Source organism: Caenorhabditis remanei, chromosome IV, assembly GCF_010183535.1.
Source record: "Caenorhabditis remanei strain PX506 chromosome IV, whole genome shotgun sequence".
Taxonomy (NCBI): domain Eukaryota; kingdom Metazoa; phylum Nematoda; class Chromadorea; order Rhabditida; family Rhabditidae; genus Caenorhabditis; species Caenorhabditis remanei.
Window position 1 is genome coordinate 15,578,509 of NC_071331.1, and position 21,767 is coordinate 15,600,275.

A 21,767-nucleotide genomic window follows, 5' to 3' on the forward strand; every position below is an offset into this window, starting at 1 on the left:
TTAGTTAGAAAAAGAACATCGGAACAGACGAAAACATAATTTGGAATTCGGTGTAACTTCCTGAAAACAAAAAAGTTCCACCTCTCATCCGACACAGCCTACAGTGTTCGGACACAAATCATAAAAATTTTAGAGAAATTTTCAGGTGAAAATAAGGAAATTCCCACAGAAGAGAGGCTACAACTCGAAAAAAACATACTCGAATATTTCTGAAAAAAAGAAAAGAATAAATTTCTTTGAAATGAATTTTGATGTTGAAGTGTGTTTGATCAAGTGGATGAGATTAGAACCGCTATGTGATTTACTTTTCTTAAAACGGAGCTCATTCAGTTCAATGAGATCAAGTGATTACGGAGAGAATGAATTTGAAATTATTCTTTGGTTGTCTAATTCGATATTCATTGACTCTATCACATAGAAATCTTGAAATGAAACATCTCAAAAAGAGTGGAAAATCCATAAATATACGCTTTTCAAACATCAATTCAAACTGGGAAAAGTAAACAAATATGTAGGTTGGAAGGCTGGAAGCAGGTGATCACTTCCACTGGACTTCTACACTCTCACAACACAAAAAGAAACTGCTTAATCTCTTTTTGATGTAGGGATTGAATTGACATGATGTCGTACGCAGAGATTGATATGTGATCTTACAATTGTTTAAGTTATAAAAAGTTTATTCAAACCGAGCTTTCATCGTTTTTTTCTAATTATTTCCGTTTTCGAACAATGGGAAAATTCAAAAAAATGTTGAGGTTGTAAACAAAAATGACGTCGAAACTATGTTTTTGAAACTGGTCTAACTAGGCTAGTAGTTTGGAACTCAGACTTATGGAGAAAGCAAAGGGATATTGAAGATGGTTGTGCATTAATTGAAAATGTAATTCAGAAAACTGAAGCACGGCCTCCAGCGGAGGCTCTCTCAATGCACTGCGCGCAGTACTTTGAGAGGGCCTTTGCAGGAGGCCGTGTTGAAGGGAACGAAAAAAGAAAAAAGAAAGATTACGGTATCGGGTGGCTTACGTTAATTTTTAGTTTCTATGAGATTCTCACATTTTAAAAACTGATTCACGTTTGCAATCGTAATTATGTGTATGCTAGTGGAAGTCGGATAGCGGGATTTCTCATTTGAATATTAGCACGATATCTATTTCAAGTTGACTCTAACCCGCCTCAGAATCATTCTTGTCAAGAATAGACATTTCTTCAGCATGTCATATAGCCGAAAAACAGTCTTTGTATGTTCTATCTCAACAGGTAACCCTATATCGACTCAATATCCTTCCCGAGTGAGAGTACCTGAACTCTCGCAGTAATGTCTTCAAAATTGAGGAAGTTGTAGTTCCAATCTTTGACACTTTGCTATCAAATTGACTTCGTAATAAACCTTTGAGTTATTATTCTGTAGACTGATAATAAAAATGAAAAACAAAAAACATTTGAACTTGAAAACATTCTTATCTTCTCCGTATAAAAATTGAATTTGCCGACCACAAAACCTCGGTGCAACTCAAAATGTTCCTCAACCATCGACCACTACTCGTTCTTATTCTTTTCTTGGCAACCAGTCCAACGGATGTTTTATCTAAAGTACTTTATTCAAATCCATCTGATCAAGATGCATCGAACAGAACATTGTCAGTTGATCCATTGCAACTAGATCTTAATCCATTACACATTCTCTGTCCAGTCTGTAGTCTTTTACAGTTTTTACTCGGCGGAGTTTTTAAATTAGCACTTGGCGGAGGTCTTCTGAAACAACTAGGAATTGCTGCATGTTCTCTTGGAATGGGAGCAGGAATTCATATTCCAGTCCTCCCGAATGTCATCTGCGCTGTTGTTTTTGAGGTACTCTGAAACGACTACAGTAATCCAATTCAAACAATTTTAGCTCATCTTCATGCTTACAAATAAAGCAGGTTCCGGGTTATGCCCTCTTCTTTTACTTTGTCCAATGCCGAAACAGAAAACGAAGCCAACGAAATCTCCAGTTTATTCTGCTCTTGATGAATACGAAAATCACATTTTGAGTATTGTGGAGAACACAGATTCATCCAATTTGTCTCCACAAATGGAGTATTTATACGAGGAATTGATGAATCAATTACCAATGGAAACAATCAAATCAATTGGAGGTATCTTTCCATTTCATTTCACTCCTCAACTTTTTAATTTTCAGTCGATGAGCAGGCTCGCCACGTTATTCGAAATTTCGTTGCTGCAATTCAATATCATCTGGCTCATCGTGAAGAATATTTGTATCTTTCTTCTCAGAATGTTTAAAAATAAAGTCCCAGGGATTTTTGCTTTTTTTCTTACAATTTCTTTGGAGAACACACTTTTACAATCCGAAATATTGTATTTTCTGATGTACATTTTTTGAATTCCTTTTTCTCGGATTCCTTTTTCTTCTGCCTAATTAGTTCTTCCAGCTCCTGAACTCCTATAGTTCCCATCTTTTTTTCATTTTTTAATGAAGATTCTTTCTCTAAATTCCCCTCCCTGGAAAAATTCCTCAATTTTAACAAAATGTATCTCAAAATGAATTCCAAAACGACAACTATTCGTAGTTTGTGACGTTTAATGATCCAGACAGATTATCCTGTAAAAACATGTGATTCACTAGCTAATAGGAATAAACAATATAAAGCTGTAGAACATCCAAAAGGCATGATTTATTAGAAATCGTATGTGATAAACATCTGGCACACCGTAAAAATATGTGAAGAACGAATAGAAAAAGGAATGACTGGAAATACGAGAATCATTAATAACAATAATACATTTAAACTGAGATGGATCCCTCTCTGAAATCAGTTTTTCCGATGAGAACATTGACGAGAGCTGATTGTTCTCCGCTACGGCACACGGCAAGAGCTTCATCTAGAACTTTTCGAGCATCATGAGCATTCGTCTCATCAATTGTTTCTCCCCATGATCCGAGTGATTTGGCAACATTATCGTAACGAGTTCTCTGTAAAAACGTGTTTGTAAATACCGTTGCATTAAAAGTTCGACTCGAATCGTTGAATGTGTTCAACTTACAGCCAAATCAACAGCGACTGAGCTTTGGAACATTGGTACTTGCTCTCGTGCGATTTGAGTCCAGCATGCATCATTTCCTACGATTCCGATAACAGGTAGTCTGAAATCAAGTAATGTATTACTATTTGATCCCGTTGTTTTCCACTCACTTATGTCTAGCAAATGTGTCATATTCCATCAGTGAATATCCGCATGATCCATCACCCCAAATGATATAAACTGGTCGTTTTGGATACACTGTTTTGGCACCGAGAGCAAAGCCTCCACCAACTCCGAGGGTACCGAATGCTCCAGGATCAAGCCATTGAAGTGGACCACGTGGACGAACAATATAAGCTGCAGATCCAACAAAATCGCCACCATCAGCAACAAGAATAGCATCATCAGGAAGTGATTGATCTAATGTTTTCAAAAAGTTCAATGGATTAAGGAATCCATTTGAAAGTTTCTGTTCCATCTTCTTGGCATTTGCAGCTTCCTTCTCGTCGTCTTTTTCTCTGAGTGTTTTCACCCATTCAGTTGGTTTGCTGTGGTTGGATCCGAGAGAATTTGCAACTTGAACGAGGGAAGTAGCCACATCAGCTTGTACAGAAACATTAGAATTCCAGAAAGCTTTTTCGTTCTTTGTCAGTTGACTGTAATTTCTGTTCAAAGCGACAATCTTGCTTTTCTTGGAGAGAGTTCTTCCATAACTCAAACGGAAATCACAGACAGTTCCAGCGAGAATCGTCAAATCAGCATCCTTGAGAGCGTCTTTTCTAACTTGACGCATTTGAAGCGGGTGATCTTTTCCAAGAAGACCACGAGCCATTCCTCCGAGGAATACAGGGCATCCAAGAGCTTCGACTGCTTTCACTAAATCTGATGGTTTCACTGGTGGAAGTGTTGCCTGACTTCCGATGAGAAGAACTGGACGTTTGGCAGATTTAACAAGTTGAACGATCTCTTGAATTTGTTCACTCTTTGGCATTGGGACATTCGTTGGAAGTGGTGTAATTGTTTGTTGGAGCCAAGCATTACCAAACTGACGAGACACGTGGCAACGAAGATAGAAGTTGAGAGCTTTTTGAATGAATCCTTTAGCATTTGGATTGAAACCAATCTCCTTCACAACGAGCTCGTATGGATAAAGAACATCAACTGGGAATTCAACGAAAACTGGTCCTGGACATCCGGATTTTGCAGCTTTGATAGCCTCACGAACAGTTGGGACGATGTCACGGAGACGTTCAACACGAGCTACGTATTTACAGAGTGGACGGAACAGAACCATTTGGTCGATATCCTGAAGTGCTCCTCTTCCTTTCAACAAAGTTGGAGCAGCTCCTCCAATAAGAAGCAATGGACTTTCAGCCATCTGAGCATTTTTGACAGCAGTGATTGTATTTGTGAGTCCTGGACCAGCAGTAACGGCTGCAACTCCAATTGATTGACGAAGACGAGCAACCGCATCAGCAGCGAAGACAGCAGTCACCTGAAATTTTCGTTTTTTGAATGTTCTCTTCTTCCTTTCATTGTTCAACCTCATGTCTGGTATCGACAATTTTGATTCCAAGCTTCTCAGCAGCAACGAGAATTGGGGAAATGTGTCCTCCACAAAGAACGAAAATTTCCTCAACATCGTGTGCCTTGAGCACAGAAGCAACCAGCTCTCCTCCGTGACGCTTTGATTTCTCGTCGACCTGAACAAGACTCAATTAAAAAATCCCCTTTAAAACAAATCTGATTTCACCTTTTCACACTTTTGTTTGTTCTATTTCTGATTTTTATATTGAAATGTTGAATGTGTGAAATCATAATTTTATATCCTACGCGAACTAAAAAATTCAAAAGTTTTCCACCTGTTTCCCGAAATTTGCGAGACTTCCTCACTGAAACTCAAAAAAGTTGCATACACTCAAAAACCTACATTCAATCTGTTTTTCACGCTGCAGTTCCAGAAATGGTTTTTTATTTCAGGAAAGTTTTGTCAGAAATTAAAGAGAGAAGTGAAAGCATATTGCACCTGGAATGCATTCGACAACACATGTTGTCCGTTTCCACTGCTAACTTGTTTCAGCATATTCGTGAGTTCATCAGTACTTCGAATATCCAACCATTTCCAGAGAAGAAGGCCGATGATGATCACTATGATGATCAAGAACAGAACCATGGTTACCCTGAAATTAATTGTAAATTGAAATTAATGAAAACTGAATAAAAGAAGAAAATTGAAGTAATCGAAATCGAGAAGACCAAAGTTTTCTTCGAGTTGGTTTCTATATGTTTTATTTGTGATGTGTATACTGTTTGCATGAGTGATGATAAGAATGAAGCGAAAAATATCGATGTGTGATCAAAAAAGAGTAGACTCTGTTCTATGAATGGTGTGATAAAAAAGAAAGGTTAAAGTCCGAATGATCCTTTCCGAATTTATAGATTTCGTTTGCAACAAGATTATCCCTACAATTGAGAAAATAACAGAGAATGCCTGAAAACTACGCAGTAATTTGTATGAAGATTTCAAGTCAACTGTCCCCCAATATCAAATTTTCTCTGGTTTCAACTGGTCAAACAGTGGAACATTTTCGTATCAATAGGTCCGTGAACGCATGTATTCAGTACAGAGAGGGAGTGTCAATTGAACAATGGATGATTCCGTAAAAAATAGAAAAATGAGAAAATAGGGGGTGAACTGGAAGGAGAAAAGCGATCGTTTTTTCTTCGTTTCATATGAAATTATTGTGAGTCATCGAAGGCTCCCCGCTTTTTCGTTTCAGCAACTTTTGATGTTTTCATTCTAAAAATGTTTCCATCATTTTCAACTTTTCTTGTTTCGCCTACTTTCCGTCTATTGAATGTCTACCTAATTTCAACTCATTCACCCCATTCTCACTCTTTTTCAAAACGAATTGATGAGTATCACTAGGATTTTTGTTTTTTTCTTCTCCCAGCGTGACATGGTGATGTGAAAATTCCAAGTAGAATATGTAGTGTATAGAATCCGATAGAATACAACATTTCAATGCGAGCGAGAACGTGTACAACTACGAATCGAGATAGTGTGATACTCCCGGTGGTCATGTTGTACATGCGAAGAAATTTGAGGAGAAAGAGAGAAGAAAGATACTGTCGAATGGCCTCATTTCGTAGTAGATGTCTTGTCGCCTGCGGTGAATAAAACAATCGTCGAATCGGATGAAACTAGACATGACAAGTTACTCAGAAAAGTAAACTTCGTTTAAAGAATAAACACTGAGAAACCAAGAGACAGAACATCAGATCCGGCTCTTACAGTAATCTTCGAGAGCTTCATAATCAGAATACTGTAGAAACACAGTCGTCTGTTCGAGCGGGGTATACGGTAGAACACGGTTTCATTTCTATTTTGGTTCTTTTTTGAAATTGTCACGAGTACAGATTAGACTCGAATATTGAATTCTTGACTCCTGAAAAACTTCAGTGACATCCCATCTAATCCTTCTTAGTGCTCACCACAGTCCCAGGAATCTTGACAGCACCACGATTATAGGATTTTAACTAACTTTTGGGAAGATCAGGATTGTTAGGATCAGCTTGGAGATAAGACTCAAAATCTTGAGCTTTGAGTCAAATCGCTGAGAAAAACGACATGATTAACCGTGACGAAACGGACATCAGCAGGAAGTAACTACCGAAAACAAAGAGGGTCCTTCGGGTGAAACTGATGTTTGAATTACTATCTCGGTACCTTCGAATTGGAAGAAATCGACGTATTTCTTGGAATCCTTCTCGTATTGAGTTCTGTTCTTTCTACGTAATGATACCACGGGGCAGCAACTCGTGGGCTAACTAATAATACTATCAATTACCATACTATTTACCGAGAATATCGAGACACGAGCTCTTCGGAATGCAGACAGTTTTTGTAGCTATGGGAAAAACAATTGAAGTTTTTATAATCCCAGATGTGCAACTGGTAGTCGTTGTTTTCTACTACGTCTCACTACTGTAAAAACAATTAGTGAAAATTAGAATAACAAGGAAGTCTGCGTTTCGAGATAGACAGGTATATACCATCTGACTATACGAATTGTCCGATTCAAATGAGCAAAACTCGAGCATACATGACTTTTCCCTTTCAGAACATCTTGCGAAGATACATCATAAAAATATGTTGCGAGAGGAATACGTGAAATCTAGACTGCATTCATCAGAATAATTTCAGAATATTCTCAAACTCTTGAACCTTTCACGTCACATGTTGAACCAAGGAAGCCCTTACTGTTGATCTAGGCATTAATAAGTCCTCCATCTTTTTTATTGGTCTAAATTCCTAGATTCATTCTAATATAATCCAATTCATTCTCCAACCTTTGTGGTTTCCTGACTCATTAGTCGATTAGCCTTTACACTACACCATTTGCTTCTCCATCTTTTCCATAATTTGCCACCGCATCATCATATCATTTAACATTTAATCCTGTTATCCTCCTGAAATGTATCTCAGCTAAGAAGAGAGTGAGAGAGGATATGGATGACCGAAAATCTATTTTTCTCCTCCTCTTTTCACTTCTTGCTCCTCCCATCTAGCCTTCTCATTTTCAGACCTCCGACTCCGCCCCTTTAGCTTTTTAGAGAGGAATAACTCCTGCTCGGAGCTCATTTCATAAATCTGTCGTGTGCTCGTTCTCTCACTCCAAAATCCCTCCTCCCTTTTTTACCCATTAAAGATGCAAGTCATTGTTCCAGTCGAATCTACCGCCGAGATCGTTTTGGTTGACGTTGCAACTACCGCTCAGAAGAAAGCCAGTGAGTTAAAGTTTATCACCTGCATCAGGAATTTTAAACGCCTACATCATTTCTAGTGAAACGTCTGACATGTCGGAAGTGTGAAGGTCACGGATTGTATGCGATCTTGAAAGGACATGCTGGCGTGTGCCCATACAAGGATTGCTCCTGTGGAACCTGCGCATCTGTGATGAGCATGAGAGCTAATGCTCTGATCCGTCGATTCCGTCATCGTCAACCAGACAAATCGATGGCAGTGGTCAAGGCTCTTCGTTCAAAGAATGGAAACATGCGCTTGCGTATCGTCGCCAGAAACGATGAAGAACAATTGGTTGAGTCGGATGGAACTCTCGTTACCTACACGAATGACAAAAATGGTAAAAGCTCGAGATCCCCTCATTCGTTTAACTGAACAAATTCTTTTCAGGTCATCAAACCTATACAACCTCGATTCGTCGAAGCTCGATAATGACAACAACTACTGATGACAGAGACAGCGTAATTTCAACGCCACCGAGCACCAATAACAGCACTCCATCTGGATCACCACCATTGTTGTCTCCATACGGAGAGATGGATATTGGTCTCGAAACAATGGCTAATGCCGGAATCGATCAAGTGGCTAACTTGATAAAAACAACGTAAGTAAACTACCGTATCCCAACTACCGAATGTAATAGACGGTCAACTAACTGTTTCTATTCTCAGTCTCATTGGCCAACTTCTTCAAAATCCATCTGCCATCACTCCTGCTCTCATCTCACTCATGCTTCAACCTCAGCAATCGTTCGACCCAATCAATGTTCCAATCGCTCCAACTATGTTGTTCCCCGCTTTTCTGAACGGAATCTCTGCTCCGTCTCTCTCCGTTTGAGCTTTTCTGCTCTTGTTTCACTGTCAGTTGATCGTTTCTCTGACAAACCCACCGTATTCCCCAATGGGGACTTTTTCTTGAACTTCACACCTCTTTTATTTGTCTCACTAACTCTATCTCTCCGTCTATTGTACATCTATTTTGATGAGATCCCTATTTGTATTTTTCTCTAGTTGTGAAAGGTGTAACCAGGTATTATGGACACCTTCAATATTTGAATATATTTGGAGTAATGCATTATTTTTTCGAATAAATTGTGAATAGATATACTTTGAAATCAGATATACAGTTTGTGGTTAGCAAACCAGGGAAGATTTGATAAAGAAAATGAAAAAAGAAGATAAAAAGAAATGAAATGTATTCTCAAACAATATGGCAACATTGAAAAAATCATACAAAGAAGGTATGGCAAGCAAATATACTCATTTGAACTTTGCTATATATTTTCTACATGTTATTATGTGATGAAGTCGATGGTTGAACGATGACGCTGTGTCATGAAGATGTCTGAAATTCAAAACAAAAGGCTTCAATCAAAGTTTGTCTGGAACTTCTTTTTCTGAAATTTTTGACTACGCGCCACATAAAACAGACACAGAGTGCCGACTTTGGGGACGTCATAATCCGTAAGCTGATCTTTTCAGGATAATCCGAGAAGGCCCAATTATCCGTTTACTTGTTCTGCAGTGTCGTAGGCGAGTCAAGCGAAATCTTAACAAAAAATAACCTTTGATTATTGAAGTCGACAACTTTCGTCGTTTCCTGAAGCGGAATTGGATGTTAATGGTCCAGGAGTGACAGCTCCTGGAGTTATTGTTCCAGATGACGGACCGAGTGTTGTAGGCGTTGGAAGATGTAAATGTGGTTGATGATGATTTCCTCCGATGTGACGTTTCTTATTTTCACTACTCGCGCGTCCAGTGTATAAAATTTTCGGCATTTTTCCACGATGAATTTGGCTTGGCAGCGTTCTGTCTTCGGGAGTTCCTTCGCCAAAAATGTTGATGACTTGTGAGAAGTGACGTCCAGCCAAAATGAACTCCACGACCGCCTGAAATCAATTGAAAAGTTGAGAAAGCAATAATCTCGACCAGTATTTAATGTTATCCATCGCCTTTATACTTTGACTTTTATTCAATGAAATGAGACTCTCGAAGATTCTCAAAGAGCCCATTAATCCATTTTATTGGCGAATGATTCGCTCGTCCCGAGCTCTTAATAAAAAATGAACTTATCAGAAGAAAATGAGATCAATCCCTTTATTAGAATATCTAAATCTGGAATCTTTTTTTGAGGGCTATTCTACATATTCTATCAGTCCACTTGCCGGTTTGCAACACACTTTTGACTCATTGGTCTTATCCCCATTTTCCATGAAGTATTAGAAAAAAACGAGTGATGTCGGTTCGAAGTGTTCGAAAAAAAACACATGAATTCATAAATATTGTGTTAAGGTGGTTCCTAATCTTGAAATTCACAGACAAAAAGCAAGATAAAATGACGAGATTTGATCGTTCCTGTTGTTTTTTATTTGATGAGTGAGACATGTGGCATGTAGAATTGAATAGCAAAATATGAAAGAAAACACAATCTGGGTTTTTCCCAGAAAAAATACTGAATGATCAAGAAATACAAACACGAAAAGAGAGAACTTCGGTTGAAAGTTCTATCGTATTTGATTAAGAATTCAGAAAACCCTTAATGGGATACGGTCATCTCATTAAAATTTATTTATAATTGTAAAATTTGAGCATTATAGTTGAACTGTAAAATTCTTTCCAAAGTACGTTTTACTCGAAAAGTCCATTTCAACCACTTCGTGGTATCCCGAAATCCTTAATCTGCCAATAATTTTCCTACACACATCATCATCTGACATTTCAATTGGTTTTTCTCTTTGTCATTCGGGAAGCCCGTCTTTTTTCAATTTCTTCCGCCATCAGCTCCCACCTGCTAATCTCTCTATCAAAAGATCTGACATCATATTTTTAATTATCATTATCCCAGGAAGAAAACTTCTACTAATCCTCGTCCTTTCAATCCCGACGACCAACATTTACCTTTGTCAAGAATGTGGCAGTGGAGGTGGATAGAGCTTGTCCTTCGAGCTGATAAAATGGTGTCAAATCGTTTAGATCCTTGATGCCCTCCTCTGCTGCGAACATTGCGAATCCTTTTTTGATCAGCTAAACAAGAAAATGGGGATTTTTGAAAAGCAAATGGTTAATCTTTCTTACACTATCACAATCAATCCGTGATTGAGTGAAGGCGATTTCCGGATTTCTTTCCAAAATGGTTGCAATTATGGACAGAAGCTGCAATAATAATCAATATATTGATTTCTTGATATCATCGTTACAGTTCTTCTTAACATTGATTTGAACCTTCAACTAGTATGATCAATATGCTATCTATTGTACGTCTACATATTTTTTCGACAACAAACTAATAGCTCGTCTAATTCCTAGAACCATTCTCACCATCCCATCATAAAAACGTGTGTCGTCACTGATTTCACCCGTCTGGGGGATCTCTTTTTCCTAATAAACATATTAGTGCCCAACACTGACGAGTCATCAGGTGAGAGATTGAGCGCTTCGAAGAGCGGATTAGAAACTATTTCTCACTTGTTTTTTCGGAATGTTTTTGCTTATTATCCCTTCCGTTGAGCTCTCGATCTATCAAGAGCTCAGTTACGTAGATAATCGTTAGTAAGTGGTGGGATGGAGAAAAAGAGAGGAATCTCACATTCTCCTCGGGGCCAAATCGAAAAAGTCTAAATAATTTTTTCTTGAAGACACTAATGTTTCAAAATGGGCATACTTTTAAGATCATTTCCTAAAATAAAATTGCAATGACGAATGAGATCAAACTTCGAAACTCATTCGAAGTAAGATAAAGATTTCTAAAAATTATGTTGTTTCTTCAGGAAATTCGAATCAGATCACAAGGAATGGGTCAGCTGAGATCATTCCTCAACGAGACTAATTGGCCAATCCTCTTAGATTACGGACAACCTTTGATCGGTATTAGTCTTCAAACAGTGCAAGGCACACATAATAGAACCAAAAATGAAATTCTTAAAGACGAATTCCACGATATCCTACCTCAACTAACAACTGTCTATACTCTGGATGCGAGATTCTACTAAGCATCGCCTCAATTTTATAGGAAAATGTCAGTTCGAATCGTGTCATATCGCTTAAGGTCGGTTGTTGAGGAAGGAATTGGTCGGCAATTATGATTCCATGTTTTGACCGCTCTAGAATTGTCCAAACACGATCGTAGAAGTTCACAGGCATTCGATTCAGTGCTCCATTCAGACGACGAGTTTGATGAGAAGAGCTGAAATTTATCATTGACATTTGAATCCGTCTTCATCATAACAATGAACTTTCAAACGATAGTGTAACCAAACTTTCAAAAGCTCTTTACAATGATTCACATTTCTTCAATTGCCCACACACTTTTTTCAGTATCACTTTGTGTACGAAAGGAATGAAAAACATAAATGAATCATCTTTCTAATCAGAACCCAACCGAAATTGTATTGCTGTGCCTACGTTTTTCCTTTTCTTTTTCTCGTAATGTGTATCATAACAACTTCAGAAGGGATTTGAATACTCACAGCAAATGCCAATTAGTTCTTGTCATCAGAGCAGTTACTACATCCTTCACAACAGTTGGAGATAGATCGTAGATGCAACTCTTCTTGAATTCTGAAAAAATTAACTTGGAAAAGTAGAATTTCGGGAGGATATCACACATGCAACATAGGTTGTTATCTAAAGGATAACATATATTTACAACGACACAAAAATGATCAGTTTTAGAGGCAAAGCCACATCACACATTTTAATGGTTCATTTGTTTCATTCAGAAAAGCTACACGTTCAATTACCCTCAATGATTTTTTCGCGGCGGTATTTGGTACGAATCAGTTTCCGAATAAAGTCCAATTCTGGAAAAAGAGAACAGAACTTAGTGAGCAGATTGAGTGATGCAGAAACATTGAGAATTAATTATTCCAAACTCAGAAAAAGGAGTACTATGAACTTTGGGAACTGAAAAGATGGTTGATGAACTTCGAGTTCAACAAATTGGGCACCTAACAGTTGGAAAAAGTTTGAATATTGATGTGGAATGATGTTTTGAAGTCTGAGGCCAAGATAGAGAAAAAGTGAATTTACGTGCATTTTCACAGGTTTTGATCGTTTAAGTAACAGTTGAAACAATTACTTAATTTTCTGTACCTGTAGGTATTCCAGTAGTACCAGGTGTTGGTGGTGTTCCTGTGATTATCCCTGGGATCTTCAACGCACCAGTTGCTCTGACGTAGTTCAGAAGCATACTGATCGCATCTGAAAGCCAAGAAAGACGAATTGTGAGAACACCTTCGAAGACTTGAGGATTATGAGACATCTGTAAGAATAATTTTGTTTAGAAATATGCATTTTGTCTCTCAAATGTTTACCAGATCGGAGCAAGCTATAATCAATTCTTGATGAAAAACTGCGGTTTGTGGTTCATCAGGAGGACAACACTCGAACAGTAGTCGATTCAAATCACTTGGTGCAATTGGCCGAACAATGATTTCTTCACGAGCACCAGGGCGATTACGAACTCCGAGAGTAATTTGTTTTCCACGAACAAGCATATTCGTGATGGCAGGAGCAAGAGAGTTCATTGCTTTATGAAGACGTCCAGCACAGTATCGAACCAACCACCAGAGACGAAGTTGACAGGAACGACGGTAAACTTTTTCTAGGCGTTCTTTTAGTGTGTCTGAAAATATGAACATTTTGATGATAACCTGAGTCCAAATGAGGTAAAAACTAACAATTGTGTACCAGCAAGTCGGAATGGGTTCTTGACCACAGAATCCAGATGGCGAATGCCAATAATCTTGGACGTTCCATATCATCTTTCTCAATTATTTGATATAACTCATGGTCGGTTTTCGGAGTGACATCCTTCTGAAAAACTCAAACATTTACAAGTTAATATCGATCACAAACTGTACTTCATGAGTCATTTCATCGTCGATACCTTCTTTCAAGCTCAATCTGGAGAAAATTGCAGAGTTGTCATGAGTTTCTTCCATTATGTCAATATCAAATTCTAGATCATCCGAATTGGCGAAATCAATATGCTCAATACAGCACGAATTGAGGAGTTGCTAGAATTAAAATTAAACCTTAAATCAGAATCTAAATGTAGAACGAACATGAACTCTTCCCAATCTGACACGTATTCCATTGATATGACCGTTTTTCAACTGAACAAGAAGGTCCAAAATGTGATCAAAGTATTCTCCAGCTACATTTTCTTCTCTCAACACAACACACATTGTTGGTCGTCCCGCCAACTTCCATCTTCTCGCAACGAATTCAATATCTCTCTGAACGAAATTGATATGTTTTACTCTCAGATCATAATGAGTTTCAAAGTGTGTATCACAATATGTACATAATTAAATGTGTAGGTGCCATAAATCCATTGTACTACTACATATTAAGTACTAGTAGGTGTGTACCAGGATGTCAGCATGACGTCCTTCAGATATATAGGCGGCTAATCCCCATTATTCTACTGTACCGGTAGTGTGAATAGTATTTGAGACAGTATTCAACTCATTCGAATGCATTTTCTATTTATGACCAGAATTTGGGTATTACGAACTTACTTTGATATCATCAATGAGTACTGCAGGATCCGAACTGACATAAAAATCTTTGACTTCAAAAAGAAGAGGATAACAAAGTACAGTATCACCGAATACTCGAAAAACCTTTGAAGTACTCAATGGACCAAATGGGCGTTGTGGCCGTCCAGACAGATTCATCTTTTTGTCTCGTCCCAAACATTCGAACACCTGAAAAAATTGTTCCAATGTTTTACATTCTATGAGGATGGTTCAGAAACATTATCTGATTGTTTATATAACCGTATTAGTAGGTTCGAATTTCATATATCTCATTGTTTTCTATCCTCAACTTCCCCCAGGCCCAATATCAATTCGAAAAACGTCTCGAACCGTCGCATGCGGCTACATGAAGAAAAGAGAGTGGTAAACTAGGTCATTTTCTTCATTCCCCTTCGGTAGATTCTCTTTTTCTCTCTCGAGAATCGCCGCCGTTTTCTTTTTAAACGATTGTTGATGTGCGTAAACTTTTGATTCAAACGACCATGAAAAGAAGCCAGTTGACCAACGGAAGAAGATGCTTTCAGAGAATTCTGGTTCAGGTTGCAAGTTTCAATAACACTGTCGCACAGCACCCTGCACGGGGAACGCGCAATCAAAAAAACGAAAATTAGCCGTAGGGCACGTTTGCATTGTCTACAGTAATACTCAACAGAAAAGGCAAAATTTTACTGAGTCGGGCACATAAAAGCTTGAATATCTCGATTTGCCGAAATTGGTTCGAAGAATGCATATCCATTTCGTGTAGACGGAGACTTTTTGTATAATTTTGTGAATTTTCATACTCTAATATTGAGTATTCGTGGTGCTATTCCCAGTTTTATGGAAAATCAGAATTCCAGCGGCGCCGAAGAAACCGAGTTTTTCGGTATTATTTCTGCTGTATTTTCAATTTTCGAAGTCGGAACTAGGTTTCTGAACAGAAACAAACCATAAAATGAAGAAAAAATTGTATAAATCCTCTGATTTTGCAAATTTTTTAATTTTTCGAAAATTCTAAAAATCTGATTTTTGCTAATCGCCGATTCTCAAGAGGAACAGTTTTTTGATTTTTATGACTTTCTGATGTGGAATAATGCTGAAAATGTCAGAAAATCGCAAAACTATCCTGATTTCTATAATCACTAAGCGAGAGAGTGTGCGAACGAGAGATACGCAGACAGAGGTAGAAATTTTGAAAGCTGTGCGCGTTTCGCGTTTTTTGCGAGCTTGTTCCTTGTGCAGGGTACTGTGTGTCGGAGGAAGCCGTATGCTCGTTCAAAACGTGTCAATTATATACTGTGTAATATACCGTATCTAAAAGGAAAATATTTCTGACCGGAAACTGTTCTTATCTGCTCCCATCCTAATATATATTCATATCAGAGAGTATAAAATTCATTCGTTCCGTGTTTTAGATCTGTAAATTACAAATTCTAAAAATAACGTGTTTGATAATGTATCCAAAATCAGTGAAATCAATCTGTCAGAATCGATATAACATGATATTAATTGAAACAGTGATTCCTTTTTGCGTGTCCTTGCCATTCCAATGTCCTTCTGAATTCTCATCAATCTTGGATGTCCTCGACTGTTTTGTACGATAGCAATCAACCCCCCGAGTGAGAGAGAGAAGAGGTAAAATTTGTAGAAAACTAAAAAGATGGATGAGAAGAAGAAGATGAGATGAAGACAGTTGTCCTTCAATCGATTCTTATCTTCCTCTCTTTTCTCTACTACAACTATTCGTTTGATATACGGCACGAAGAACCGACGTTTGCGTCATCGTTTCCTCTCTTGCGGCCCAGACCTCCTCATCAATCGTTTAGTGCACATTGCAAAGCCTGTGTGTGCAGTAGTGTGCTCACACGTGTTTGTTCTGCAAAGAGTGAGTGAGCGGCGAAAAAGGCGAACGCTCAAAGATATGGGCTAATAGTTTGCCTAACAAATCCCCAATCTTCTGAATCAGGTCAAATATTCGTTATATAGCTCTTTCCATTGCCGTACTGAACGATCTCATCCTTATATTACTGGAGGAAGTGATGAGATGCGAATAGTAGGGCAATGGATATGGCGAGCATCAAACGGGGTAAGGTCTGAGTGAGTACTAGACAGTTGAATAGGTTGACGGCTGTTGAGGTGAAGTAGGTCAGCCCAGGTCGTCCATTCGCCTCAGAGGACAGTAGTGTATCCGGTAGGAATACAACAGAACGGATGAATAGAAGTACTGAAGGAAGGGCTGGGACGAGGAGGAGAGGGCGATTGGACGGCCGAGTGGGAGACGGAAAGATTGGGGAAGGAAGGTAAGCGGAGCGAGAGAGAAGTGGTGATGGAATGCGGGCACTGTTCTCTGACCCGGCCTATTTATACGGCATCGCGGTCGCTCTCGGTTCGCTTCTTTTTATCTCTATCGTCTCTTCTCTCTAACGATAGATTGAGAGCGAGAGGCGGTGCTTGTTTGTAGGGCTCCACCCATCTTTTCAACGATATTGATTGTCCACGTGTAGCTGATGGTTCCATGCCCGAAAAGGTTGTGTAGTTATGATAAAGATTCCGGGTTACTGATCAGGAAGTCAAATAAGGTCGCATACTTTTCTATGTCTTGACGGAGAATATAACTCTGAACCAAAGAAGTTTATAGAATCCATGTTTTATCATTAAAATTGGACACCCGGAGTTGTGGTGAGAGGGCAACCAAAAATGAATCTAATCAGTAAGAACTGTACGTAAATGTGGTGAACTGAGCTCATTTCTGAAAGCAGATCATATCTTTCCCTCATCCAACAGTAGTTATCGTTGTTTCCTTTGAGATTGTGAAGACTGTTGAACGAACTGCGATTTCATAAAAGCACTCGCGTCTAGATGAAAACCCGAATATCCATTTGTTGCCCAAATGCTCCAATTATGATTCGTGGCTTGGCAAAGACTAATGACTCAGTTCGAACAGTTTCGTGTAGAGAATCGTCCCGTCGGCGCCTCAACCGGCTAGTTCAAACATACACACGCACTATATATGTGTTTACAATTTGTGAGCGAGCGAGCGCTCCGTACTACTACCATCACCACTACCGTCGTCACCAAATAAGTACGCATACCGCGCGCCTTCTCGGCCGCTTCAGCCAACCAAAAGGGTCCAATGCAGTATGTGTGTCTATCTATCTGTATCTATCGGTCGGTTCGTCAACGATTGGTTAGTCGTGTAGACAATATGTACATGAAACGTACAAAACTATGCATCGGGCGCCTTGTTTCACTCTTCTTTCTGTGTCTTCTTGCTTGGTCTACCTTATCATATCTTTCCGTGTGTTAGTAGTAGTGGTGATAGACAGCGAAATTTGTGTTTGTTGGGTTGAGAAACGAGCATAGAGAGTAGCCGATTGAAAGAGACAAAAGACGAAATAGGTGACAACTGACACATTGCAAAGCGATTGCGAGGAAAGAGCATTTGCACAAATTTCAATTACACTGAAGACCGAGGGGATAATCAGTGAATTAATTAATTCGCCAACAAAAGCTACCAAGAGATTTAGTTTCTTGATAGGGAGACATATAGGGTGATTTATGGAGACGTCATGGAGGAAGTTGAAATGACCTTCAAATATTCTTCAGCAGTCACATCAAGATTCACTAATCATACAAATCATTTCATACTGAACAAGGATATCAGGTCTGAAAGTGAACCTACTTTGACCATCCTCCAACTTGGCCATATTTGAACCGGTTCCACTTCGTGAGGTGTTTGTGTTGTGATTCCATAAGTGGATAACATCATTTGAAGACGAGAAGACTCCGATATGAGTGCCACCTGTACAACCGGATCTCCTTCCATACTTCCCTGAAACTAATAACTTTTGAAGATTCGTCTTAAACATGAAAAAACCTGAAAAGCAGAGTGGCGATTGAACATCTTCGGACGTTGACTGGCAGGAAGATGACGATTGATTGGATCTATGTCTCCAGAATGAATGAGTCCTTCTCTTTTGAGCATCAGAATGATATAAATAGCATTACTCCACAAATGATGCCCGAACTCTTGATGGCTTAACGCATAGAGTTCAGTCGAGTTTGGCTGAGATCGTTCTTTGTCCATCAGGAACTCATCAACGCAATAACATTCAGGAACAATGTATCCGCCTGGCACAGAGTCATCAGCCACGAGACACTTTTGAAGTTTTTTGAAATAGATGTCACCATACTCTTGATTTGCCCGAATGTATGCTGAAAAAAGTTTTAAAGTCTTCACTCGTCTAAATGAACGTCTGCTTTCTAATAGTTACAGTATCCCGTTTTCTGAACTTTCATTCTGATTTTTCATACCAGTTAGTGAGATGCAAGCCAAAAATATTGGAAACTGCGATTCGACGCTTTGAAATTGAGCAGTTTCGTGTTCATCATAGAAACTTTTGCTGTTATCTTCCAACTCGGTTCGATATCCATCTCGATGAAATCTGCAAAAAAAATTCGGGGATTCTATGTCACTATCAGTTTCGTTTCGAATTTTCTTCTCATTCCACTATCACTGTACATCGATTGTTATCAGTTCTCTCTCGTCAATTCTCGGCCCCGATTTGCATTATAACGGTCATTTTTCTATCGTATCTCTCTCGTACACACTACTTTCCCATCATCATCTCAATTTGTGTCCTGTCTCCAACACATCAATCGATTGATAACAATGAAAGAATAGATACAGTGTCTCTTTCTCTATTCACATGCAAATCGCTTTGAATTGTGTATGAGTGTGCAAATTGTGCAGCAAAAAGCGAAATGCGCACGGAAAGTAAAGAGGAGCGAGACGACACGAGAAGAGATGGTACCGAGGGTCACCACCATCATCGTATTCGTTCGATTTTATCGCATTGCAAAAGGAGGGAAGGGCATTTGATTTATGAGAAAATGTGCAGAGTACCTGGAGAATCACTATAACTAACGGGAAAAGATAACCATCTTGAAAACCTTCAGTTTTTTTATGGAATGAGAATGATGGAGGTGATGATAGCCAGTTATTAGCTCAACGCAATGTGGAAATAAGGGTTAAACTTAGTTACCTTCGCAGTCCGAATCTTCCTTCCAGTCTTCTAACACACTTTTTCATCGTTTTTTCAAAGAGTGTCTCATCATGAGTGGCGAAAGCAGGCCATCCAACAGTCAAGAGTAAAGCAGCATCAGTATTTTTAGAGTTACTTTCACGTGGAAGAATCGTTTCAAAAGTAGTTCGATTACGATTGTGACCATCAATATCCACGTAAATGACTGAAGCAGAAGTTCCAGTACTTCCGTACAAATTGAATCCATTTATAGCTTCCAATGCGGCTTTCACAGTACCTGAACATTATTAGTTTCCTTTCAGACAAAATGTATTATCGTATACCTAAACTACTAGCATGCAATTCTGGTTTTCCATTATTGTACCGTGTTCCTCTTTCCCACATTCCAAAATCAGGTGTACGGTAGGTACGTTCGATGTAGAACACGAGATTTTGGATGAAATTAACTTCGTGATGAGTGTAAATTACTTTAACACCAGCAGAAATCATTTGAACCAAAGTGAGTAAATATAGAGCAACAAGATCCATTTGAAGATGTCCATAATGAGAATCGTTGGGAGTTACGAGACACATTCCGGACGAAAGATCAAATCGAGCATGGAGTGCGAACTCCGACGAATTTTGAGATTTGAAAGAATCCAACTGTAATCAAAAAATGAAATCGAGAAGGCAGAATGTTTTTTTTTACATTGCTGCTTTGCTGCATCCAAGAAAACAGAATTCCTCGCATAGTTTTCACTGCAGTTTGCCTCAATTCTGTCTGACGTCCCCGATCATCATCCAGTCTTCTGAAAATGTTTTTCACATTCAATTAGAAAAACTATTTGGCTCACTTATATGCTACGGAGCATGCCCAACAAGCCATTGCACAGTAAATACTGTCTTTCACATAGCCAACATCTCGATCTTTTGAGTATCTCGGAAATAATCCACTTGTTACACTCTGACATTGTACTATCAGTTCTTGCGCTGAAATATTTTATTCTGGTTTCTTGGAAGATTTCTAACGATTTTGCCACGTACTCAAATCATATATTTGATCGATTTTAACCACTGTTGGTGATAATTCTTTGTTGTCATCTAGAGGTTCAAGATATGCTTTTGTGAGCCTCCGTAGTCGTAGGTTTCCAGTGAGTGGCTTGGCTGAACGCCTTTTGAGTAGAGCAGGGCCACCAGCTGATGATGACATCTGAAATCTGTTGGGTAATCGCAAAGTCAAACGACGCGATTTGTCCTTGAAGTTAATACCGTGCGTACTTAGATAATCTTCTCTGACCTCCAATTATCGGTCGGCAGCTCAAAGAAATTGAAAGACTGCTTCCGCTAAGATCATATCTACCGTTCACTTGTAATCAGATTTATCGGTGACAATGATTGATTGATGTATGAGAGATAAGTTCCTCCCAAGATAAAATGAAATTTAACAACGTCTAAACAAGTTTGAAATTATTTTTTAAATGAACATCTTCAAAAACTAGAGTTTCGTATTTGAATTTACCAGACTTGTCAAAAATCGGGCCGGGCCGAGATTTTTCTTGAGTTTGGCCCGCCGGGCCGGGCCGGGCCGGGCCAAAATTTTTCCTGATTTCAAAAAATGGGAACCCGTTTTTACCAAATTTTATTTGAAATTTTTCGAAAAAATAGAGTAAAAATGCCTTAATTATCATACATATTCACATTTTTCCTAAAATTTCCAAAAAAAATCAAAAACTCAACATGTTTCAAAAGAGCCTGGCCGGGCCGGGCCGAGATTTTTCCTGAGTTTGGCCCGCCGGGCCGGGCCGGGCCGGGCCGGGCCAAAATTTTTCCTGACTTCGGCCCGGTCCGGCCCGGCCCGGCCCGGCCCGTGACAAGTCTGGAATTTACTTGAAGCTTTTCGATCAATCTTACTCTGATTATTCTCCGGGTTTGTTCTCGGTTTTGTCAATCTGAAGAAGCGTTGTGTCGCCTTCATGCAGATATAAAACAATGAAAATAGTTTCTTGCAGCTAAAACTGTAAGTTGTGCAATGATAGAGAATTTGAATATGACACAGGAAAATTTTATGATATTTCATGTGTATCAGAATCTACGGATCCATAGATAGCTCACATGTAGGAAAAAAGTTAGGTGGTATGCACAAATGCGGTAAAAAAGCACAAAAGGAAAATGAATTGAACAATACTATTTAAGCAAAAATTAACAAAGCCGGTTTCAGAAGCGGGAGATGGGAACTCAGTTTTGTACCCTATTTTTCAGTATGTAAGCGAAGGTTCGTTTGAAACAGATTATGGATAAGAAAAAGGTAAATAGTATAATACAACCATAATTGGAAGCATGGGTAAATAATAGAGAAATGAATACATGCTTCTAACGCATGATCAAAAAA

At 38.8% G+C, this 21,767-nt stretch overlaps 4 protein-coding genes across 4 annotated transcripts; 2 read left to right on the top strand and 2 right to left on the bottom strand.

Moving 5' to 3' along the window:
* Window positions 1-1,515: 1,515 nt before the first annotated feature.
* Window positions 1,516-2,283, top strand: GCK72_014339 (uncharacterized protein; the record flags this gene model as incomplete). The annotated part of the gene is made up of 3 exons (XM_003102675.2): window positions 1,516-1,848; window positions 1,892-2,135; window positions 2,180-2,283. The coding sequence occupies 3 exons, from the start codon at window positions 1,516-1,518 to the stop codon at window positions 2,281-2,283; spliced, it is 681 nt and encodes a 226-aa protein (XP_003102723.2).
* Window positions 2,284-2,785: 502 nt separating this feature from the next.
* GCK72_014340 (uncharacterized protein) lies at window positions 2,786-5,197 on the bottom strand (the record flags this gene model as incomplete). Its single annotated transcript, XM_053730247.1, has 5 exons — window positions 2,786-2,974; window positions 3,046-3,145; window positions 3,195-4,519; window positions 4,569-4,727; window positions 5,051-5,197. 5 exons carry the CDS (start codon window positions 5,195-5,197, stop codon window positions 2,786-2,788), a joined length of 1,920 nt encoding a protein of 639 aa, XP_053585019.1.
* A 2,539-nt stretch (window positions 5,198-7,736) lies between these two features.
* On the top strand, window positions 7,737-8,668 carry GCK72_014341 (uncharacterized protein; the record flags this gene model as incomplete). The annotated part of the gene is made up of 4 exons (XM_003102651.2): window positions 7,737-7,815; window positions 7,872-8,171; window positions 8,222-8,435; window positions 8,503-8,668. The coding sequence occupies 4 exons, from the start codon at window positions 7,737-7,739 to the stop codon at window positions 8,666-8,668; spliced, it is 759 nt and encodes a 252-aa protein (XP_003102699.2).
* A 733-nt stretch (window positions 8,669-9,401) lies between these two features.
* Window positions 9,402-20,588, bottom strand: GCK72_014342 (uncharacterized protein; the record flags this gene model as incomplete). The annotated part of the gene is made up of 20 exons (XM_053730248.1): window positions 9,402-9,719; window positions 10,729-10,854; window positions 10,906-10,983; window positions 11,776-12,013; window positions 12,297-12,387; window positions 12,570-12,629; window positions 12,922-13,090; window positions 13,143-13,453; window positions 13,509-13,644; window positions 13,692-13,847; window positions 13,896-14,069; window positions 14,355-14,543; window positions 18,037-18,186; window positions 18,232-18,569; window positions 18,669-18,799; window positions 19,400-19,676; window positions 19,723-20,041; window positions 20,088-20,187; window positions 20,233-20,368; window positions 20,423-20,588. The coding sequence occupies 20 exons, from the start codon at window positions 20,586-20,588 to the stop codon at window positions 9,402-9,404; spliced, it is 3,663 nt and encodes a 1,220-aa protein (XP_053585020.1).
* Between the last annotated feature and the right edge of the window lie 1,179 nt (window positions 20,589-21,767).